Genomic DNA, 21954 nt, shown 5'->3' with positions numbered 1-21954 from the left:
TATTTATACTATAGTCGCACCGGTAGTGACGTCATGGCTGTCGCCGGCCAACGAGTTGGTGTTTTTTCAATGTATGCTTCAGACACGGGTCACGATGAGGCGTTCCCCATAGCGACCCCTAGAGGACGCAGTTCGAAGTTCCCATGAAATTGAACAGTAAATACATTCCCAGAAAACATTATATTTTATCAAAAACATATTTTTATTGTTTTATTTTTATTTCTGGCAATGCAGCTGCCATTTACTGTAAATTGAACTGTGACTCATTAAAAATGCCCAGAATGAATGAATGAATGCAAAATTAAAAAGAGGACTTTAAGTAGTCCCAATTGGCCTCGGAAACCTGTTTGAAAAATGAGTTTGTCTTTGAGTTTGGGATATTCAGCTTTTTTCTCTCCTTTTTTTCACCTTCTCCTTATTTCTCTCAAGACACCTCAACAGACTTTTACATATTCGCATGTTTAACACATATTCAAGGCCATGTATTGTGATCTTTCAAGTTGTTTTAGACTACAACACAATTTGCAATATGAAATATTTTGAAATGACTTCAGCCTGAACCACTTGTAATATTTGCATACTTTGCGATTGGTTTTTGACTTCCCATACATATATATAAAATTGTAGCTGCCTTTATACTACACAGTGACTATTATTGTGTGGTTCACAATGTGTGGTCACTGTCATTACAACAACACTGTACCTAAAACACTAGTTTTTGTTTCATCCGGGAAATGCAAGTCCAAAAAACTTTCAAACATTCAAATTCAGCGTTCTCTGGATGGTGTTACCAGCTGCTGTGTGGAACAGATAAGGTAGCATGTGCTCTTTTTTTCTTTCCTGTCTTAATATGGCCAGGAGAAAGCACAAACATTTCCAGCCAGTCCCCTGAAATTATTTACTCTGGCAATAACATGACAGATTGAATCCTTTTCTTGGCCCACAAATCAGCCATTGTCTAAGCTTCAAGTAATTATTTTCTCCTCTCTCTGCGCTCACTTTCCAATCTTGTTTAGACTTTTTTCAACTTAGTCCAGAGTTATTGCCTTTAATAAATCTGGCCAACCGAAGATCTTGCCAGTTCGCCACAGTGCCAGAACTAAAGAATGTGAAGCAAAATGCCTTATGCGTGCCACGGCTAATGGAAACACACAACGGGCTCTGCCGGGTTTTTTTTTTTTTTTACACTGCTGTCTCACCTGCTTGCTTCTCCATCAGCTTCAGCTTCTTCATTCCAGGAAGCTTCTTCCATTTTTGTGGATGTACTGTAACTCTCAATTTGTGTCACTGGCTCTGTGTTAGGATGTGACACTTTGGTGTTACACTTTGGAAAATAACGCTGTGCTTTTGCTTTGCAGATGTGAACGAGTGTGTGACGAACACGCACACCTGCCAGGCCGATGAGCGCTGCGTGAACACGGTAGGAGGGTTTGTGTGTGAGAGGCAGATCTTATGTTCGAGCGGTTACCAGCTGAGGAATGGAGTATGTGAAGGTGGGTACAATATCAACAAATGCTCACATGTACACACACACACATAACACACATGCAACATCATTTTGTTTTCCTAATTTACCTAAAATTTTTCGAATTTTAATTAATGACACTTTTAGTATTTTAAGGAATAGATAAGGGAAAAAAGGTTAAAAAGTTTTAACCTTTTTAGTAACTGCAGCAGTCTGTTATACCAAATGATGAACAGATAGAATAAATCAGAAATAAATGTACAATTATTTGTGCAAAATATTAACATGGTTTAGAGAAAGCATAAATGTAATTCAACAATTTGCATTCAGTTAAAAAAATTAAACTGTATATGTTGTCAAAAATGCTAAAAGTTTTTAATCTAATGTGTATCTTACCTACAGTACACTGCCATTCAAAGGTTTGGGGTTGGTAAAAATTTTTAATGTGTTTGAAAAAAGTCTCTTATGCTCACCAAGGCTGCATTTATTTGATCTTTTATTTTTATTACAAATAAATGTTTTCTGTTTTAATATATTTTTAAAAATGTAGTTTATTCCTGCAATGGCAAGCTGTATTTGCCATCACTTCAGTCTTCAGTGTCACATGATCCCTTAGAGATCATTTTAATATGCTTATTTCGTACTTAAAAAAACTTTTTAGAATTCTTTGATGAAAAGAAAGTTCCAAAGAACATTCAAACATTTTTTTTTGTAACAATGTAAAAATCTTTACATTCACTTATGATCAATTGAATGCATCCTTGCTGGATAAAGGTAACTTTCTTCAAAAAATAAATACATTTACCTTAAACTTTTGAACAGTAGTGTAAATTTTGTCATGCGATTTAAGTTGACAGAAGTCATTGTTACTGAATAAGAACCAGATTGCATTTTCCAACCCTGTTTAGCAATATATGTTCAAGCAATATTGTGACTTTGGCGTTGTCACCAATGACAAACAGAGAAGTGGTCAGGAAAGCTGTTTGAAAACAGACGTTATTTGTATGTTCAGTTAGTGGTGCAAAAATTACCCACTTAAGCTTTAATTTCACTAAACGTCCACAGAGCATTGTTTTATTAATTAAAATATGCTGAGAGTTACATCTACGTGAACTTTGCTTTTACATGAGATCAAATCAGCAGAAACATGGCAGCGGCCCAACTCTCCCCCAGCTATCGGAGTTATCCGGTGATGCATATGGACAAAATCAATAACAAACGGTCTTCCGTCTTTGTCAGGGTCCTCTAGCCCACACTACTTCAGAGATCTCGGACCAGTGTCTTCATCATCTAAACACACCACCGTCACCGCTGTAGAGAAGAACCAGAAACCATGCGTCAATCTGGGCAGTAAAATGCTAATTTTGCATTCGAACTTCGCAGTTCGAAAGAGGCCACAGCTGACTGCCTCAAGGCTCTCGCTCGTGAACATCTAAAGCATCCCGCACTCTGTTTTTACACAAAGCAGATGCCTAGACACATCTAACCATTGCCTTTGAACAGGGAAAACTTTGCAAGAGTCTCTGATTCTTGTCAGGACTTGGCCTGGTGCATGCTTATAAGTGTGGAGGAATTATAATCAAAATAAGTGACAGAATGGGAATAGTGGATTTTAACTAATTGCAGACTTTGGAGTGTTGAAAATTCATGCTCTGTTGCTATAGTGCAGATGTAGGATTTGGAAAGACCACCCTAAACCTGAGATTAAGGGCTCACTAAAAGCCATAAGTGGATTTCATGTTGCTTAGGTAATGGTGCTAAGAAATCATATTTTACCTGAGTTCTGAATATTGAATATAATGCAAGGAAAAATGGTGTTCCGGACAATATCAAGGAACATATTTTTGTAGACTTGTCCTTGGGCTGTATGCTAAAGCAACATACAACATGAGCAGTGCGGTCTGATAAACAAACAATGAGCTGGTTCAGTGCAGTCTGATTCCTGAACAAATGACTCATTTGAATCACTTGTTTTTAGTGAATCAGAAACATAGAACACGGCCATTTTCTGATTTCTGAACGAATCATTCTTGTGTGCTCGCTCTTTTTAGTGAATCAAAAATATACAGTGTGAACAGTACAGTGGATTCATGAACAAAAGACTCAGTATAAGCCAGTTTTTTATTTTATTTTAAATCAAAAACATACAGCATGATCCGTGCATGAACAAATGACTCATTATGAGCTGATTCTTTTTTGTAAATCAAAAAGCCTCCATAAACATGGTAGCCTAATCTGACTCCCGAACGAATCACTCTTATGAGCTTGTTCTTTTTAGTGAATCAAAAACATACAGCTTGACTAGTTCAGTCCGATTCACAAACAAATGAATCATTATAAGCCATTTATTTTTATTGAATCAGAAACATACAGCATGACCAGTGCAGTTTGATTTATGGACAAATGACTCATTATGAGCTAACTCTGTTTTTTGTGAATCAAAACATCAGCACGAGCATGTTCTGATTCCCGAACGAATTACTCTTATGTGCTGGCTCTTTTTAGTGAATCAAAAATATACAGTGTGACCAGTACAGTCGATTAAAGAACAAAAGACTCAGTATAAGCCAGTTTTTTTAAAGTAAATCAAAAACATACAGCATGATCATTGCACAAATGACTCATTATGAGCCGATTCTTTTTTGTGAATCAAAAAATCTCCATAACCATGGTAATCTGACTCCCGAACGAATCACTCTTATGAGCCAGTTCTTTTTATTGAATCAAAAACATACAGCATGACTAGTGCAGTTTGATTTATGAACAAATGACTCATTATGAGCTGACTCTGTTTTTTTGTGAATCAAAACATAAGGACGACCATGCTCTGATTCCCAAACATATTACTATTATGTGCTGACTCTTTTTAGTGAATCAAAAACATACAGTGTGACCAGTGCAGCCGATTCATGAACAAATGACTCATTATGAGCTGATTATTTTTTGTGAATTAAAAAATCTCCATGAAAATGGTAATCTGATTCCCGAACAAATCACTCTTATGAGCTGGTTCTTTTTAGTGAATCAAAAACATACAGCGTGACTAGTGCAGTCCGATTCACTAACAAATGAATCATTATAAGCCGGTTCTTTTTAGTGAATCAAAAACACACTGCATGACCAGTGCAATGTGATTCATGAACAAATGAGTCTTATAAACTGATTCTTTTTTATGAATCAAATGATGAATGTATCAGTCAATGGTAATTCCCAAATGACTGACTGTTATGATTCTTATGGTTATTTGAATGACTATGAGTTCAAAAAGACAAGATACCAGTTTGAATCCTTCTTTGTACTTTCCATCATTTGACTCGTTTACTGAACTGCAGGTTATTGCTTTCAGTCATGTCAAGTCAAGTCACCTTTATTTATATAGCGCTTTTAAAAATACAGATTGTGTCAAAGCAACTGTACAGTATTCATTAGGAAAATATTGTGTCAATAATGCAAAATTATAATAGTAAACACTCAATTTTCAGTTAAAGGCAGTTCATCATTGAATTCAGTTCAGAATTCAATTCATGTCTATATCAAAATGAAGAAAGTTTTATGTCAGTACTATTAGCAAGTTGTGAAATACAAAATCATTTAGTTTTTACTTTTAATAGCATGCAATTGTGGATGACTGAGGAGAAACTAGGGTTTGATCCTGTGAGATCATCTGCCTTGAAGTGTGAGCATGCTTTCCCGGCCTGTTATTGAGCCACAGTGCCACCTACTGTGAAGTTCTAACTTGTAATTGAGTACTGTTGTGATCTCTGTCCAAACCCATCTCCTCCATCAGATGTCTCAGATGAGCTCCGTCTATTCATTATGCTGCCATGCTTGCCAAATTTGGTGAGATTTACAGAATTTCCTGAAGGTTTTAAGAGAGGAAACTTCATTTGTTTGGACCTTATAACAGCATCGGTCTCAAAAGCTAAACAAATCTATCAGAGCAGGAACCCGACTGGGTGGCGTCTTGCTGTTCGGTCCACTGGCATGTTTTGACATCTGGTGCACTCTTTCTGTTCTAGACATCGATGAGTGTGTTATGCGAACCCATAACTGTGGGATGGGCTTCCAGTGCCAGAATACTGATGGCTCGTTCACTTGTAACCTGAAGCAACGCTGCCTAACAGGCTTCACTCAGGACTCACACAGCAACTGCATTGGTAAGAAAGTGAAAAGCCAGCTTCAGAGTCACTCAGTGCCCCCTAGTGGACAGATGCATGAAGAATACCAAATCAGCAAAGACACTTTTATGAACATTCTTACAAGAAAGTTGAATTTTTGTTTAATTTTCCTTCAATTTTTTACGACTTTCATGCTATCTCTCTCTTTATTTTAGATATCGATGAATGCAGCAGTGTGAGTGAACCATGTACGACTGGCTTTAACTGCATAAATACTGTGGGCTCTTACACCTGTCAGCGCAAGATTATCATGTGCAGTCGGGGTTACCATTCCAGCCCTGATGGAGCAAGATGTATTGGTGAGGATGCACATAAATATACACAACTATACCTTAACCCTACAACTTCCTAAACTTAACCCTTTCAGACACATTTTTAGTTTTAAATTAACTATTATTATATAAAGTTTGGGGTCAGTAAGATTTTTAAAGAAACTAATACAGTTATTTAGCAAGAATTCATTAAAGACTTTTTAATCTTACAAAAGTTTTTTTTTTTTCAAATAAATCCTGTTATTTTGAACATTCTATTCATTAAAGAATCCTGAATCCATGTTTCACAGTTTCCACAAAAATATAAGCAGCACAACTGTTTTCAACATTGATAATAAGATAATTTATTGAGCACCAAATTAGCATATTAGAATGATTTCTGAAGGATCATGTGACACTGATGACTGAAGTAATGATGCTGAAAATTCAGCTTTGCCATCGCAGAAATGACATTTTAAAATGTATTAAAGAGACAAATTAGATTTTTAAATTGTAATACTATTTCACATTATTGCTGTTTTTACTGTATCTTTGAATAAAATAAATGGTGAGCATGAGAGACTTCTGTCAAAAATATTACTGACCCCAAACGTTTGAATAGTAGTGTACAGTATTATATAAAATATTATTTCTAGATATATATCTGTTATACATGTTATGTATAGAACTTTATATTTTATTATTTTACTGTATTTGAATGGTTCCCACAAACTTTTTACCTAACATTTCTTCTGAAATTTGGCTTGACAAAAGACAGTTCTACTTGTTTAAACAACATACCTAAGAAATACTGTGGCAATACCATGGTAAATGATGATTATACCATGCTCAAAAAATACCAAGCTACTATGATACATGTCCAAAAAAAAGCTGTTTGAACCATGTACAAACAATTATGAATTATGAAAAACCACAGTAGTAGCATGGTACGTTTTTTTACCATTTCTGTTAGCACATGCTAACAGAGTCTGAAAGAACTATTAAGATTGTTGAATATGTACTACAGATGTAGATGAATGTCAGATGGGCACCCACCGCTGTGGAGAGGGCCAAATCTGTCACAACCTGCCCGGCAGCTACCGCTGTGACTGCCAAACCGGCTACCAGTACGACGCCATTCGCCAGCTCTGTGTGGGTGTGTATCAACACACACAACAAATACACAGCCAAACCACACATCTTTAGTCAGAATAGCAAGTTCACACAAAACGTCACTTCAAAAATGACCTTACAAAATATATGCAATACAGGAGGAGGTTTTTCAACATTAGCATTAGCATCTGTGACACAGGAAAACTGACTTCTGACCTCAAACACATTCAAGTTTCAGACATTTTTTGGAGTATCTTAAACCACAGCGGCAAAATAAAGCACTTGAAGGGTTTAAAAAAAGTTTGGATACCATGACTGAATTACCCAAAGGATGTCGTCTTCTCTGTGGTTAGCCAGACTAACAGCATGCATATAGATGAAGCTGACAGCAGCTCATGCTCAATAGAGCGTGCAGATTATCCTAATCTCTTATCTTTTCTGCTCCTATAGCAGAGTGAAAGAAGACAGCAAGGCAGGGGGAAAGAGACAGAGATGCTCCCCAGACTACAGTATGTTTGTAAGCTAATACAGTTCTCTGCATCTTTTCTGCTGGCAGATGTAAATGAATGTTGGCGGTACCCAGGTCGCCTGTGCGCCCAGGCCTGTGATAACACGCCGGGCTCCTACCAGTGCTCCTGTACCACTGGCTTCTCCCTGGCCTTTGATGGCAAGAACTGTGAAGGTACATCCATTTGCACTAGCAGAATTGAACACGGATCAGTTCTGCCTGCGAAGAATGTGTTGTGATCTGACAGTATGAATGTTCTTTCTTTCCAATTAAAGTGAGACACGAATAGAATGCAAAACAAAAATAGACAAGTGAGCTGTCAGCTGAAGAGTTTTGTAGGGGACTGAAGCGCACTTTTTTTTTTACTAGTTCCATCATGGCCAGATCCATTCATTTATTCAAAGTTTGTTTCAAGGACTTGGTGGCTGACATAGCCTGAGGAACTTTTCATGAGGTGACTTTCAGTTTGGTTTCAGAGGGACAACAGTATGTGCCATTTTGCAGAATTAGTAGTTTAATATGATAATTTAATTCATTTTTTCTCATGAACATGACAAATGTGAAAAAGTGAAAAATGAAAACCAAATTGAATATGAAAACCTGATGGTCATGTTCTCCAGCATGATCTGAGAATGATCCAGAAAGTATCTTGTGCTTCAGTGGAGGAAGAACATCTGACCATTAGTTTACTCACGTAGTGTGTCAAAGTAATTTGATTAGTGACCTAGAAATAGTGCAGAGTTATAAATATTTCCTTTTTTATTATTTTTATTAAATATATTATTAATATTTAATTACATTTTTCTGTACATCTGCCTCACTCCTTTTCCCAGATTTTAATTAGATTTTGAATCCCAAATTTTCAGTGTGGTTTTAGACGTTTAGACCCCACTGTATATTTGCACTGATATGACACACCACCAATGTGCACAACACTGTAATGATTTATGCAAATATGTACAAACAAACCATTTTTAATCCAAAAACTTGATGTTTACTGTGTTCTCTCATAGATGTTAGTGAATGTGACAACAATCCCTGCAGTCAGGAGTGTGCAAACATTTATGGCTCTTACCAGTGTTATTGCCGAATGGGCTACTACCTGAAAGAAGACGGGCACACGTGTGAAGGTGAAGTGTTATCAATGTCCTCAAGACGGGAGATAGATTAAAATTAGTTTCCATCATTCCATTCATAGCCATTAAGGATTAAAACACAAGGACACGTTTACATTATACAGTACGTTGATTAAAGAAATGATGGGGATCATCTGATGGGGATATGAGATCGATAATGCCTTGAGTATTTTAATAAGGAAGGATTTTTTTTTTCAGCACAGTGTTGCAGTTAGTGCATTGTTGCCACATTTTCTTAAACACATATCTTTCTGGTTAATGGACAAATCCATCTCACAGTGGTTTGTTCTTTATAAATGGCTAGTTTTCTTAGAGATAAAGATGAAATGCTCTTATTTGTTCTCTAGATATCGACGAGTGCTCACAGAGCATTGGAAACCTCTGTGCATTCCAGTGTGTGAATGTCCCAGGTAGCTACAAATGTGCCTGTCCTCCACATGGTTACTCTATGTCATCTAATGGACGCACCTGTCAAGGTAACACAAAAGTGATATATTACTTTTCATATTACATATAAATCTTTCCTTCACTTCTGTATAAATAAAAGCACATAGCATGAGACTAAATGTTTAGGATTTAGTTCTGGATAGTCCTCCCCAAAATGAAAATTCTGTCATCATTTACTTACCCTCATATTGCTACAAACATTAATGCATTTCTTTGTTCTGCTGAATACAAAAGAAGATACTCTGAAGTATGCTGATAACCTAACAGTTTTGGTTCCATTGACTTCCATTGTATTTTTTTATGTTATGATGTTGTTATTTTGTGTTTTATGTTGTTATATGATGTCTTATTATGCTATATTATTGTTTGATTTTTGGTTTTATGTTATTATTATTGTCGTTTTACATTCTTAGCAGTGACCTAAGTATGTAAAAAGGTATTTTATGGCAGTGTTGCAGGCAGTAGGAAAAATACAATTCAAAATGTTAATAATAAAATATAATTAACCATATAATCATGCGTAGTTATGGTACTCTAATTGCTGGGGACAAAGGAGTATAGTTGAGGTGAGGATATATACGCTAGCAATAAGACAAGACCAGACTGAAGAAATAAAGTGCTAAAAATGAGGAAATGAGGAGCTAAACAAATACGACAATAATATAATATAATATAATTAGAGTTGGGTAGTAACTGATTACGTTTAATCTGGATTACGTAATCAGATTCCAAAAATGAAGTACTTGTAATTAGATTAAATTACATTTTAAAATACTCGTAATCAGACTACAGTTACTTTATTATAGATTACATGATTACATATTATTTACACAAAAGCAGAACATTTTCAATAATCAACTACTGATGAACACATATTTTTTTATTTGAATTATCACTCAGTAGGTTATTTTACCATGTATTGCATTGGAAGGTGTTTGTCTTTCAAACACATAGAATTCATAAACTCACAAATTTTTGTCTTGTAATTTGGAATGAGTAACAGATTACAATTGGTAAGCAATCTACCCAGATCTGAATAGAATAGAATAGAATAGAATAGAATAGAATAGAATATTTTCCCCAATTGATGTCCCTGGTCTCTATTCTCAAAAAGCAGATTGACCATTCTGCTGAATATCTCTTTTGTGTTTTGCAAAAGAAAGAAACGTATTCAGATTTGGAAGACACAAAGACGAAGATAACAGAATTTTTGGGTGAACAGTTCCTTTAAACTGTGGTTAATATTCTATCCAACACCTTTCTAAAGCCAAATGCTACAAACTCAATTCAGAGCCTTAATTTCTCTAATTGGCACATTGTGTTGCGAGGAGCTAACCTCAGGTTCAACACAGCGCTGCTCAGTGTCCTCCATCACTCTCTGAAAGATCACGAAATTGATGAAACTCCCTCAGGCTTTCAAGATAGGAAAGTCGATGAGAGGTGAAGAAGAGCCTGTACATGCTCCCCGGAGGTTAGTGCTAGCCTGCACCAAATGAATTTAATCTGCGGATTGGAGCCGGCGAGCTGTAACGAGGAGTTTGCTTTTGTAAAATGAGATGCATAATTAATTACTTCTGGAGGGGCCAAAATTGACTCCTACCAGAATGAAGCCTGGCGGTTAGTCACCGCAGACATCAGTCGCCCCTGACAACCCTGCTAGCATTGACTGGGACCGGGTACAATTTAACATGCGCTGCCATTTAGATATTTATTTATGTAATAAAGCCTCACAAAAGTCTAATAGTTTAATTTTGATTCACTATTGAATTTCCATTTACTCTTTTTTTATGTAAGAAGTGAGAACTAAAAAGAATACTTAGGAAAGGAATAATGAAATGAAAGTTTTAAGCAGTCTCAGACGTCTCAGTTTTCGATCGAATGGTTATATAATCATCTATTAAGCTGTTGTCTTCCCTTTTGTTCTCAGATATTGATGAATGTGCCATTGGATCGCACAATTGCTCTGCTTCCCAGACCTGCTTCAACATCCAAGGAGGCTTCCGTTGCTTGTCATTTGCATGTCCAGACAACTACAGGAGAGTGTCAGACATGTAAGTATGGCCTGCTGATTTTCTTCCCAATCACATTTATCATGCAGAACACATGTGGGCTCCAACAGTGAACCTACTAGCGTTGCTGGACCTTGTCCAACCTTACCACACTAATCAGAAGTTTTATAACACTTAAAGTGAAAGTTCACCTAAAAAAAAAGCAAATTCTGTTATCATTTAAGACCCTTTCAATCCAAGAACAACTAGATGAGTAAAGTTCACAAAAAAGCATGTTGCTAGCATGATTAGCATGTTTCTAGCATGTTGCTAACATGTTTTTAGCATGATTAACATGTTAGCATTTTTAGCATGATAATCATGTTGTTAGCATGTTGATAACCTGATTAGCATGCTGTTAACATGTTACTAGCATGTTTTAGCATGGTTAGTATGTTGTTAACATATTTCTAGAATAATTAGCATGTTGCTAGCATGTTTTAACACAATTAGCATGTTGTTAGCATGTTTTTAGCATGATTAGCATGTTAACATTTTGCTGGCATGTTTCTAACATGATTAGCATGTGCTAAGATGTTTTTAGCATGATTATCATGTTGTTAACAGGTTACTAGCATGCTTTAGCATGATTATCATGTTATTAGCATATTTCTAGCATGTTGTTAACATGATTAGCATGTTGCTAGCATGTTTTTAGCATTATTAGTATGATTTTAATGAATTCTGTCCCTCCATTGAAAATGGAGTAACCAAAACACAAAACTGTAAAAAAGATCATACATGCGACATAAAATCAATCCATATTAATCTAGTGGTTTAATCCCAGTCTTGTGAAGAAAAATGATAGCTTTATGAACAGATTTAATTTAGGCTTTTATGCACATATACATAGAGCATGTCACTTATGGTTAACACAGAAGCTTGTGTGTGTGTTACACAATAGAACAAACCTCACTGGTTCACGCACGTTTACCATATGTGATGTGCTCTATATGTGTTTTTTAGATGTTAATAAGAACCTAAATTAAATCTGTTCATCAGTTATATACAGTGATCGTATCTCTTCATAAAACTTGGATTAAACCATTCGATTTATATGGATTTTTTAAGACACCTTTATTACCTTTCTGGAGCTTCCAAGTTTTGGGTACCTTGACTTCCAATGGGAGGGCAGAAACCTCTCAGATTTCATGAAAGTATCTGATTAAACAAAGTCTGGAACAACATAAGGATGAGTTACTGATAACAAAATTGTTATGTTTGGATGAACTGCCCCTTAATGCAAGAAATAAATGATCTTTCAGATTTTATCAAGAAATAAACTTTTATTGCAAAATTGTGAAACTGGAAACCATACAGATGCACATGCACACCTTCTGTACTGGCTCTGTACATCTGCACTGAGCATTAGAGCATAAATACATTCACTACAGCATCCTTGTGCCATCTGTATTGACGCTGGCTCCTTACAGAGCATGGTTTCTGCTAAGAAAAGGGAATGGAGGCAGATTGCTTTGATTAGGCAGTAGTTCAAACACACACGTCTGGCCAGTGTCAGCATGGACTCTGATTGGTGGGAACTCCCACTGCTCACCATCAAGCCTCCTGAGATTCGCAGCTATATCAGAGATTTAACAGCACCTAGCAGTCAGTAGGTCCAAAAACACCTACGTTGACTATGATGTGGTCGTTTTAGGAGACAGTATCACCATATTACTCCAATGTTACCTATGTTCTGTATGTCGTGCTGTTCAACATATTTAGTTAATCTGTGGAACAAGACAATCAAGTGAGGGTGTTTCAGGTTGGTTGTCCTTATTGATCTAAATCAAAAGAGCCTCCCCCTAAGTGTCTATATGGCTCTTTCAATGTAAGTTGCGTGTTTTATCACCAACCAGGTAAAACTCACAAATCTGATCATTTAGAAAAGTAACAGCACACCTCAACCTTCAATCTGTACAATTTGAGGTATCATTCAGCACAAATGTTGTGGGATCAGTTACAGGCTGAAGTTTTATATATCAAATTAGGCTTTTTTTCAGTGCTGAAATGAAAAATGCACAAAAATGAAAATTCTGCCATATTTACTTACCCTGTCATTCCAATGACTTTATTTCTTCTGTTTTATGATGTTGATGTTTTCTTGATGTTTAATATTGTGTTATTATTGTTTTATGCTCTATATTTTTTGTTTTGCTTTGTAGCAGTTACCCAAATATGTTATACTGACTTTTTTTCTGTGGAACAGAGAAGCTATTTTGAAGAATATTTCATTCTGTTAAATTTTTTTGCATAAAAGACAATGAAGTTTACAAATTAAGGTCAGTGCTACATTGGACCCCACTGACTTCGATTTTATGGAAATAACAACAGTGAGACATTTTTCAAATTATCGTCTTTTATGTTCCACAGCAGAAAGTAAGTCAAACAATTTTGCAATTATGTTATATTTTGGGTTGAACTAGCACTTTAAGAGAGTCTGTTAATGTCTTAAGATCCATTTTAGATGTTTGACTTTAAAAGGATTCATTCACTTCCAGAAAAAAAATTCCTGATAATTTACTCACCCCCCTCGACCTCACGCATTATGTAGTCAAGTTGGAAAGGTCACGCGTGACGTATGCCCAGTGTTTACAAAGCGAACGTGCAAAGAAAGTCAAATGCCCTTTACAAAAAGAAGTAAAACTATACTGGACGATTTAGAAGTTGGAGGCGAAAATGAGATGCAGTTTTACGCCCCACCCTACCTTTTTGAACCAGAGTACACAGACGAAGAAGTACCTTTGTAAAGTATGACCTTTACGGCGTGATTACTTAATGTGCTTAATATCACAGACGCGCATCGCAGAGCTAGTGCAAGATGAGCATTTTTGGTTAAAAAGTATATAAATTAGTATATTTCTTATAGAAAATGACCGATTGTTTCGCTAGATAAGACCCTTATTCCTTGGCTGGGATCAGTAGAGCCCTTTGAAGCAGCATTGAACCTGCAATTTGGACCTTCAACCCATTTAAGTCCACTATATGGAGAAAAATCCTTGAATGTTTTCCTCAAAAATCTTAATTTCTTTTCGACTAATGAAAGAAAGACATGAACATCTTGGATGACATGGGGGTGAGTAAATCAACAGGGAATTTTTATTCTGGAAGTGAACTAATCCTTTAAAACATGACTTCGGCCAGGGTCTTTGCAGAACAAACTCTTAGGCTGATGATACACGGGGCAACTTTTTGAGCAATGTTGCCGGGCAACTTTGGGAAATGTTACCATCAATGGGCAACCAGGTGAGACACAGGGTCCACGATCTAAAATATCCAGATAGAAATGTGTTACCCATTCTCAATGGGAAAGTGCCCAAAGCAACATTGCTCAAAAAAGTTGCCCAGCAAAATTGCTCCAAAAGTTGCCGTGTATCATCAGTCTTAAGGCTTGTGCACACCAAGACGATTATCACCTCGTGACTAAAAAAAGGGCGCCAATGTGATTGTGCACACCGGCGTGCAAAACGGCAGGCGTAAAAGCGCCATTTTTAATAAAACGCCTCGGGCTCGTTTTTTTGGTTTGACGCGCCGTATTAAAAACCGGCTGACCAATGAGATTGGCGCTTTTGTTCACGTGCCTGGAGCTGCTGAAGTTACAGTAAAACACGACTTGGTGGTGCTCAAGCACAAAACGGTCTTGCCGAGCACACATTGATACCTAACGACGGAGAGGAAGTAAGTAGACGAAGAAGAAGCATCGAGGCAAGATAAATGTAGAGCTGTTGGTCTCATTGGTGTCTGAACACAAAGAGTTTTATGACAAACGCGACAGAGACTACAAAAATCTCGATAAGAGGGAGTTGTTATGGAGAGGAATTGCAGATCAAATAGTATTCGATGCTTACCGGGGTATTTCTGTTTTTCATTAAGTGCCATCTAATGTCAGGGAGTGAATTTGCATGTTCGCTTGGGTATGAACACAAGAAGAGTCGAAAAACGCTGGTGATAAGCACGTGCGATAATCGTCCCGGAGTGCACAAGGCTTTACACGTTCTATTGACCAAAACTCTGACCTCTCCCATGCTTTTAGACGCTGCGAGCGAGTAAGTTGCCCCAACTTCCAGCAATGCCAGACCATGCCATTACGGATCACGTACTACCAGTTGAGCTTCCAGACCAACATCGTCATCCCAGCTCAGATCTTCCGCATCGGACCCTCGCCCGCCTACTCGGGTGACAACATCATCATCAGCATCCCGCACGGAAACGAGGAAGGCTACTTCAGCACACGGAAGCTCAACAGCTTAACAGGCGCCGTGTACCTGCACCGACAGGTGCGGGAGCCACGGGACTTCCTTATCGACGTGGAGATGAAGCTGCTGCGTCAAGGAACTTTCACAACTTTCCTGGCCCGCATCTACGTGTTCATCACAGCAAACTCCATGTGATATTACTCTCATCTAACGACGCCTTTGATTCCGCATGGTGCTAAACTCTTCAAGCTTTTGCCTTGAGGTTGTTTGTCATCTGGCAGATCTTTAGGCTTCTGTTTGCCTAACGGATTTTGCTCAGAGAGACTTTGATGGGACTCTCCCACTGGGATCCAACCGCTTGTTTTTAGTAGAGTGAGAACAAACAGAATGGAGTACAGAGACTGACAGAAACATTTGGCTTTTAAAAGTCCTAGTTCTTTCCTCTTCAAAGTATTGAAAGTACTCTACACCAGATGCTATTTATACTGTACCAATTTATCTAGATTGCCTGAAACTGCTTTTTATAGCACTTCATTACTTTTCTAACAACACTATGTTTCTCCTCGGGGGTTGGCATAGTAGAGCTGAGGTAGAGTTACACATTTGTAATGGCTGTCACAATTCCTCCATAGGCCAAACGTCTAATCATTTCACAGCTCATTCGAAACAACTAATAACTGTATTTGAAAACATATCCGTGATAATACACATGAGTACCTCCGATCACACCAGCCTGCGAAAGAGAACATTGTGCGATCATGTCTGTAATCATTGCGTTAAACACTTGCGATTAAAAAGGTGTATGATTGTTATGTTTGTTTCAAATGCGTTCACTTTGTAGCTCTTGGTGCTAATATACCGTTTTGGAAATGTTTGACACACATACATGAAGAGTGTGTGAGCTCCAAAGCAGCACTGAGAATGTTTTCATTGTTATACGTCTTTTCGTATGTCTGTACTTCGTAATACTGGACCTATTTTGATGTATTACTGTCTTGAAAATCCATCTCAGGGTAAAAGCGTAAAAATCATCTCGATATACTCTCACGCACAGCATATCTGAAATCCTTACGCAATTCTACTAATTTCTGAGAAACATATTAGGTATCAACATAAATGCGTTTCATACTCATTAAATTCATGGAAGAACCAAATGCATCAGTATAATAATGAAGTACATATTATCTGCCTTACTGGATTAAATTCTTCAATAAAGCATCATTAATCCTTTTATTAGTATCTTAGTGATTACTTGAGATTTTTGTCACGACATTTGTTTGTTCTGTTTGATTATTTTATTAAAAGTAAAAGATCACCTCCTAGTGGTGAGAAGAGGAACTGTTGCTTGTGTCCTGAGGTTCACTTTGCTTTCAGCATGTTACACTAGCTATATAAACCACCATCAAATTTTATGATGATATAATTTCACTAGTAATGAAGCATTTTATTGTACTATCAAATGCATTTAAAGTCAACATGGAATCAAAACAGAATCTCAGTGCATGTTATTAAAAAGAAAAAAATGCTTGAAAGCCTTTCAATCAAAAAGCAGTAACTTGCTCTTCCTCTGAAAGGACTTTTCTTTGTGGGTTTTTGGGAATGTTAGTCAATAACCTATGGAAGCTAGTTTCTGCCACAGAATGAAAAGGATAAAAATGTAAATTCTGTATATCTCACAATGTTTACTTTTTATCTCACAATTCTCAATTTTTTTCTCACTATTGCAAGTTTATATTTCACAATTCAGACTTTTCTTCTAAGAATTGAGATACAAACTCAACTCAGAAAAGTCAACCGTGAGATAAAAACAGTCGCAATTACCCTTGTTTTTATTTTATTTTTATTTTATGGCTAAAACAAACAAAATTGTGAGATGTAAACTTAGAATTCTAAGAAAAAAGTGATAAACATGCAATTTTTATATCTTGCAATACCGAAAAAAGAGTCAGGTGGAAAATGCAATTGGAATAAAATAATAGCCAATTATTTTAGCAAATTTTCATTCAGTTTCATTCCATTCTGGTAAAAGCCACTTTGCACAATCTAATTCAATATCAATGGATAAAAATGGTCAACCCCATATTTTCTCATTAAATGTCCTGTTTCTCTCAGAAACACGTCATAATACACATGTAACATGAGTTGCAAACAGCATTTCACATTCAGGAAATGACCTAAAGACCAAAAACAACTCTGTCTTATGTGTTGGTATTTATATTGGAAAGGTGGGCTGCTTTCAGCTTTTGGAACAGTCTGGAGAGTCGAGGTGCTTTGCTCTTTACTCCTCTCATTGTGCTTTCCATCGCAATTCTCATCAGACCTCAGCGCTATCATTTTCTGTCACACCCTGGAGGCCGCTCAACCCTGCCTTTCATTGTGTAGGTATCGGAAAAGGGTGTGCATTGTTCAAAGCCGGCAGCATGGTCGTGTATGTAGTACATCCGTACAGATGACCTCTGGCTGCTATCGGCTAAGTGGGATGAATGATACAATTCGTCAGCTCAACAGCACACCGTAAATCACACCTAAACTAGCCTGGTTTAAAAAAAAAAAACACCAGTCAGGAAGCACGTGTGTAGTAATTGCTGTCGAGAGCATGTTTATACCTAATAATGACTTTTTATAAAAATGACTAAATATCAAAACAATTACAATAAGATTCATATATTTGTGACGAGAGGGGCGGGGCCGAGAGCCGTGGGAACGGAGCAAGGTTGGTGGAGTAATTGCTAATGAGCGACACCTGCACCCCTCACCGGTCTCGAGTCTAACGGAGGAGCTCCGGAAGGATAAAAAGGAGGAGTGACGACAGTGAAAGGCGAGAGAGGACCAGGCTTGGACTTTATTTTGTGTTTTGGTTTTGTTTGTACGCGACAGTCGTCCGCGAGGGGCTGTCGCGCTGTTTTGTGTTTATTTTATTATTAAAGTTTTGTTTTGAACGTTCGCCGGTTCCCGCCTCCTTCTTCCCGAGCTACGTTATAATATCACTCTGACAATAATATGGCCATAGATCACTTAGTTGCAACAAGTTCTATTTGATGGTGTCGCACGGATGGCCCCTGTCGACAGTCGAGGCTCAAACACTTCCGCCCATTGAGATGCCATCCTACACACACTTAGGAGTGTGCTGCTTCTTACAGATTACCGTCTTCCCTCTTCATGCTTATCAGTGAGGTTAAATATACATTATTGTGTTTTTGGGAAGCAAGTGTTCAGCCCAAGGAGGGGAAGCCACTGAGAGACACATAGGCTATTTATATGATAAAGATGCTCACAGGAAGTTATGAACTTTGTGATAATATTCACACCAAGTTTTAATGATTCACTTACATTGTCACTGCTTTTTACCTTTAGTTTCATTTTTAGTAATTTTGGTATGGACTTTTGTTCTTTCTATTTGTTTATAGGTTTATTTTTATTTCAGTTTTAGTTTTTATTTATTACCAGCTTTTTAGTGCTTCAGCTTAAACTTATTTCAGTTAGTTAGTTGCAGCATTTTTGTTTGCTTTAAGTTTATCATTCAGTTTTATATTTTATTTTAATTAACAAAAATGTTTTAATAGTTTTAGTTTTAGTTAACTATATTTGCTTTGTAAACAAAATAAAATGTGCAAATGCATTACAGTATGTTAAAGCCTTTCTCAGAGCCAGCATCTCTTTCAGAGCCTTTTTTCCATTTTTTTTTTCCCTTAAGTGCACAGGTGTAGTTCATCACAGTCTGAAGTTTGAACAAAGTATCTATTGTTTTATATTTTAAAACTCAGAAAATTTCTTTTAGTGAAATGTTTAGATTGGAAAGAGCATACTGCCATTACTTACTATTTCTGCCATATTTATATAACAGTAGTATACTAGTGTGTTTTTCCGAAATGGGACAGTTTTTTGAGTGAATCAGGTTAAGTGAATGATTAATTGACTCGTAAGACTCAAAGTCATTTGTCGCCACCTACTGGTAAATGATGCAAAATGTCACAAAACCCCACTGCACTAAAGCAAATTGGCAGTCTGTCGTTTGTCTTTTTTATATTACATGTTAATACTGATATAGATTAAAAAAAAAAAAAAAAAAGTCCTAGTACTGCATAACATTATAAAAGTGAAACCTGTCCTTCATTGCTTTGCTTCGCTAAAATCGTACGAACTGTCAGCCCCAATATCTGGTACAATTAATTTGAATGGCTATTGAAAATTAATGTCAAACCTCCCAAAAAATAAAAATAAATAAGTAATAAAATAAATAAAACTGTTATGTAAAATGCATATCTGAGATCTGCAAGTGCTTGTGCCAAAAATGCAAGTTAATTACTGAAGTGGATCATTTACTGTTCTATCCCAATGCCCTTCAGCAGCATCTGCTTTGATTCTTTGATGCCAATCAACCGAAATTTACATCTTTCATCTGTGTGCCTTCAGCTTCACAATTTAGTTCTTTTCACCCTTGAAGCTTACTTGTTCTTCATCCTTGCCTCCAATCAATGAACCTAGTAAACCATCTGAGCTCAGTCAATATGAACTTAAAGAGGTAGTAATTAAATGAAATTGAATTGCACAAAGGCAGTTTCTGTGTGAGAGTGTGTAGGAAGCTGGTGATCACACCGAGCTACCCTTTAATCCAAAACGGGAATCTGAAGATAAAAGGCGGGATCATTACCTGTGCGTGGTCAGCTGGGTCAAATCAAAGGCTTTCATCAGTGCCTGGTCACAAGTGTTGTACTTCAAACGCATTGGAGACATCGGTTCCCCTCAGATGACCTTCCCATGCTCCTCAGGTCAGCATTAAAGTAGGATTCTTAATTGCTTTGGCTGTTGGCACTGTCAGTGACGGGCTGTCTGGCTGACTAACATCAGAACAAGGGCGTCACTATCTGTTTATGTCCGCTTTCATCAATCTGTCTGCGTGGTAGTGATGACAGAAACATGCAGGATGTTGGAATCCAACAAACAAATATACAAATTCAACAAATACAATTTATTTTGTTGTTGTTTTGAGTAAATGCCATATTAGCTAGACGTTTCTTATTTATTTAATCGGTTGAGTAAATTAATTAATGACTCAAACAGACAATCAGTTGTTTTGTTTCAAAATTAATATACATTTTTGAACGAATTGGTTAAGTGAATGAATCAATGACTCATTCAGGTATATAGGCTACATCACTCAGTCTACATCGCTAAATGTATCAGCGGCTGAATTTGGAAAAAACATTACTAAGAAATAGAAAGAATGCCATTTTTCATGGCTAAAATAATCAAATAACAAACAAAGAGGTTGTATGAATATTCACTGAGTCCTTCAATACACTTTTAATTTCTGAATAAATCAGGATATTGAATGAATAAATGGTTCATTGAATGGTTCGAGTAAATGGTTAATTGATTGCCACCTACTGGCTGATTGACGTAAGATGCTGAAAGAGTCACTCAGAAATTCCCACCAATAACTTTCCTTTCGCTTTTTTATATTACACTTTGTTACTAATTAAAATATAAATTAATTTTTAAAAAAATACTGACGGTCTAACTTGAATGTACAAACACTAGCCAAATTAATACACTTAATATGCCCCCAGTCATGCAATTGTTATAAGACTGAAAATTAATCTACAATGACAGAATTCCTGCACTATTGGAAATCATTCATAAATTGCACAGTTTCTGTTTCTTTTGTGTTTGTTAATTAAACATTATGATTCTTTTTTAATCTGTCTGTATCATGAATGGAAAATACTGAAAAAGGTCACTGATTCTGTATTGGTTATATATGGATCAGTCATAGTCATGTTGTTGTTATGTTCTGCAGGCATCTGCAGATGTGTCTTCAAGGTGCAGTATGTTCCCTTTCAGTCGGTCACTCCAAGTCACGTCGGTGACCGACGAATTGGGATCTCGCTTAGAGAGACCAACCCACTTTGAGTGTAAACTAAACGAGCCAATGCACATTGGCATGCGATGATTGCATCCAGCTGCCGCTAATCACAGCGTGAGCATAAAAAGGCAGCTGGTGCAACACATACCAGCTTTTCGCTTCGGAGCCGAGCGACAACATCGTTCTGCTCCTACCAAACTGCTTCGTGTGTGACGAGTCTAGCGTGCTCTCGGGAGCTTTTTGTGTTGCCGGACAGGGCGCTTCAGCGGTGGTCGTTCCTGTGTCGAGTGGGTTGCGCACTTCAGGCTGCAGTACCCCCTGTCGTGCTGCAAACGGCTGTTTCCCCTGTGCGTCTCAGCACGTAAAAGAGCATTTCCCTAAAAGAGCCATGCATGCGGAGATCGCAGTCCTACTGGCAAAGGATGCGATAGAGCTGGTCCCTCCAGCCGATATGAATACAGGGCTTTACAGCTCTTACTTCATTGTACCCAAGAAAGGCGGTGGGTTATGACCAATCTTGGATCTGCGTGTCTTTAACTGGGCCCTTCGCTGGTTACCGGTCAAAATGTTGATGCAGAAACGCATCTTCGGGTACATCCGTCCCCGAGATTGGTTTGCAACGATCGACTTGAAGGATGCGTACTTTCATGTGTCGATCCTTCCGCGCCACAGACCATTTCTGCGGTTCGCGGTCAAAGGATGAGCATATCAGTACGAGGTCCTGCCCTCCGGGCTGTCCCTGTCGC

General features: G+C 37.3%; 1 protein-coding gene across 2 annotated transcripts in view; it reads left to right on the top strand.

Moving 5' to 3' along the window:
• LOC107691338 (fibulin-2-like) overlaps positions 1-16554 on the top strand; it is a 52718-nt gene extending 36164 nt beyond the window's left edge. For both annotated transcript variants that reach the window (XM_016489893.1, XM_016489892.1), the window contains 9 exons: positions 1359-1493; positions 5485-5622; positions 5799-5942; positions 6922-7050; positions 7564-7689; positions 8529-8645; positions 8999-9127; positions 11026-11149; positions 15180-16554. In XM_016489893.1, the coding sequence (XP_016345379.1) occupies positions 1359-1493; positions 5485-5622; positions 5799-5942; positions 6922-7050; positions 7564-7689; positions 8529-8645; positions 8999-9127; positions 11026-11149; positions 15180-15537 (1400 nt within the window). In that variant the 3' untranslated portion in view covers positions 15538-16554. The remainder of the gene's footprint in view (positions 1-1358; positions 1494-5484; positions 5623-5798; positions 5943-6921; positions 7051-7563; positions 7690-8528; positions 8646-8998; positions 9128-11025; positions 11150-15179) is intronic.
• Positions 16555-21954: the final 5400 nt, after the last annotated feature.

Source organism: Sinocyclocheilus anshuiensis, unplaced genomic scaffold, assembly GCF_001515605.1.
Source record: "Sinocyclocheilus anshuiensis isolate Anshui unplaced genomic scaffold, SAMN03320099.WGS_v1.1 scaffold1154, whole genome shotgun sequence".
Lineage (NCBI taxonomy): Eukaryota > Metazoa > Chordata > Actinopteri > Cypriniformes > Cyprinidae > Sinocyclocheilus > Sinocyclocheilus anshuiensis.
This window is presented reverse-complemented; position numbering and strand designations above follow the sequence as displayed.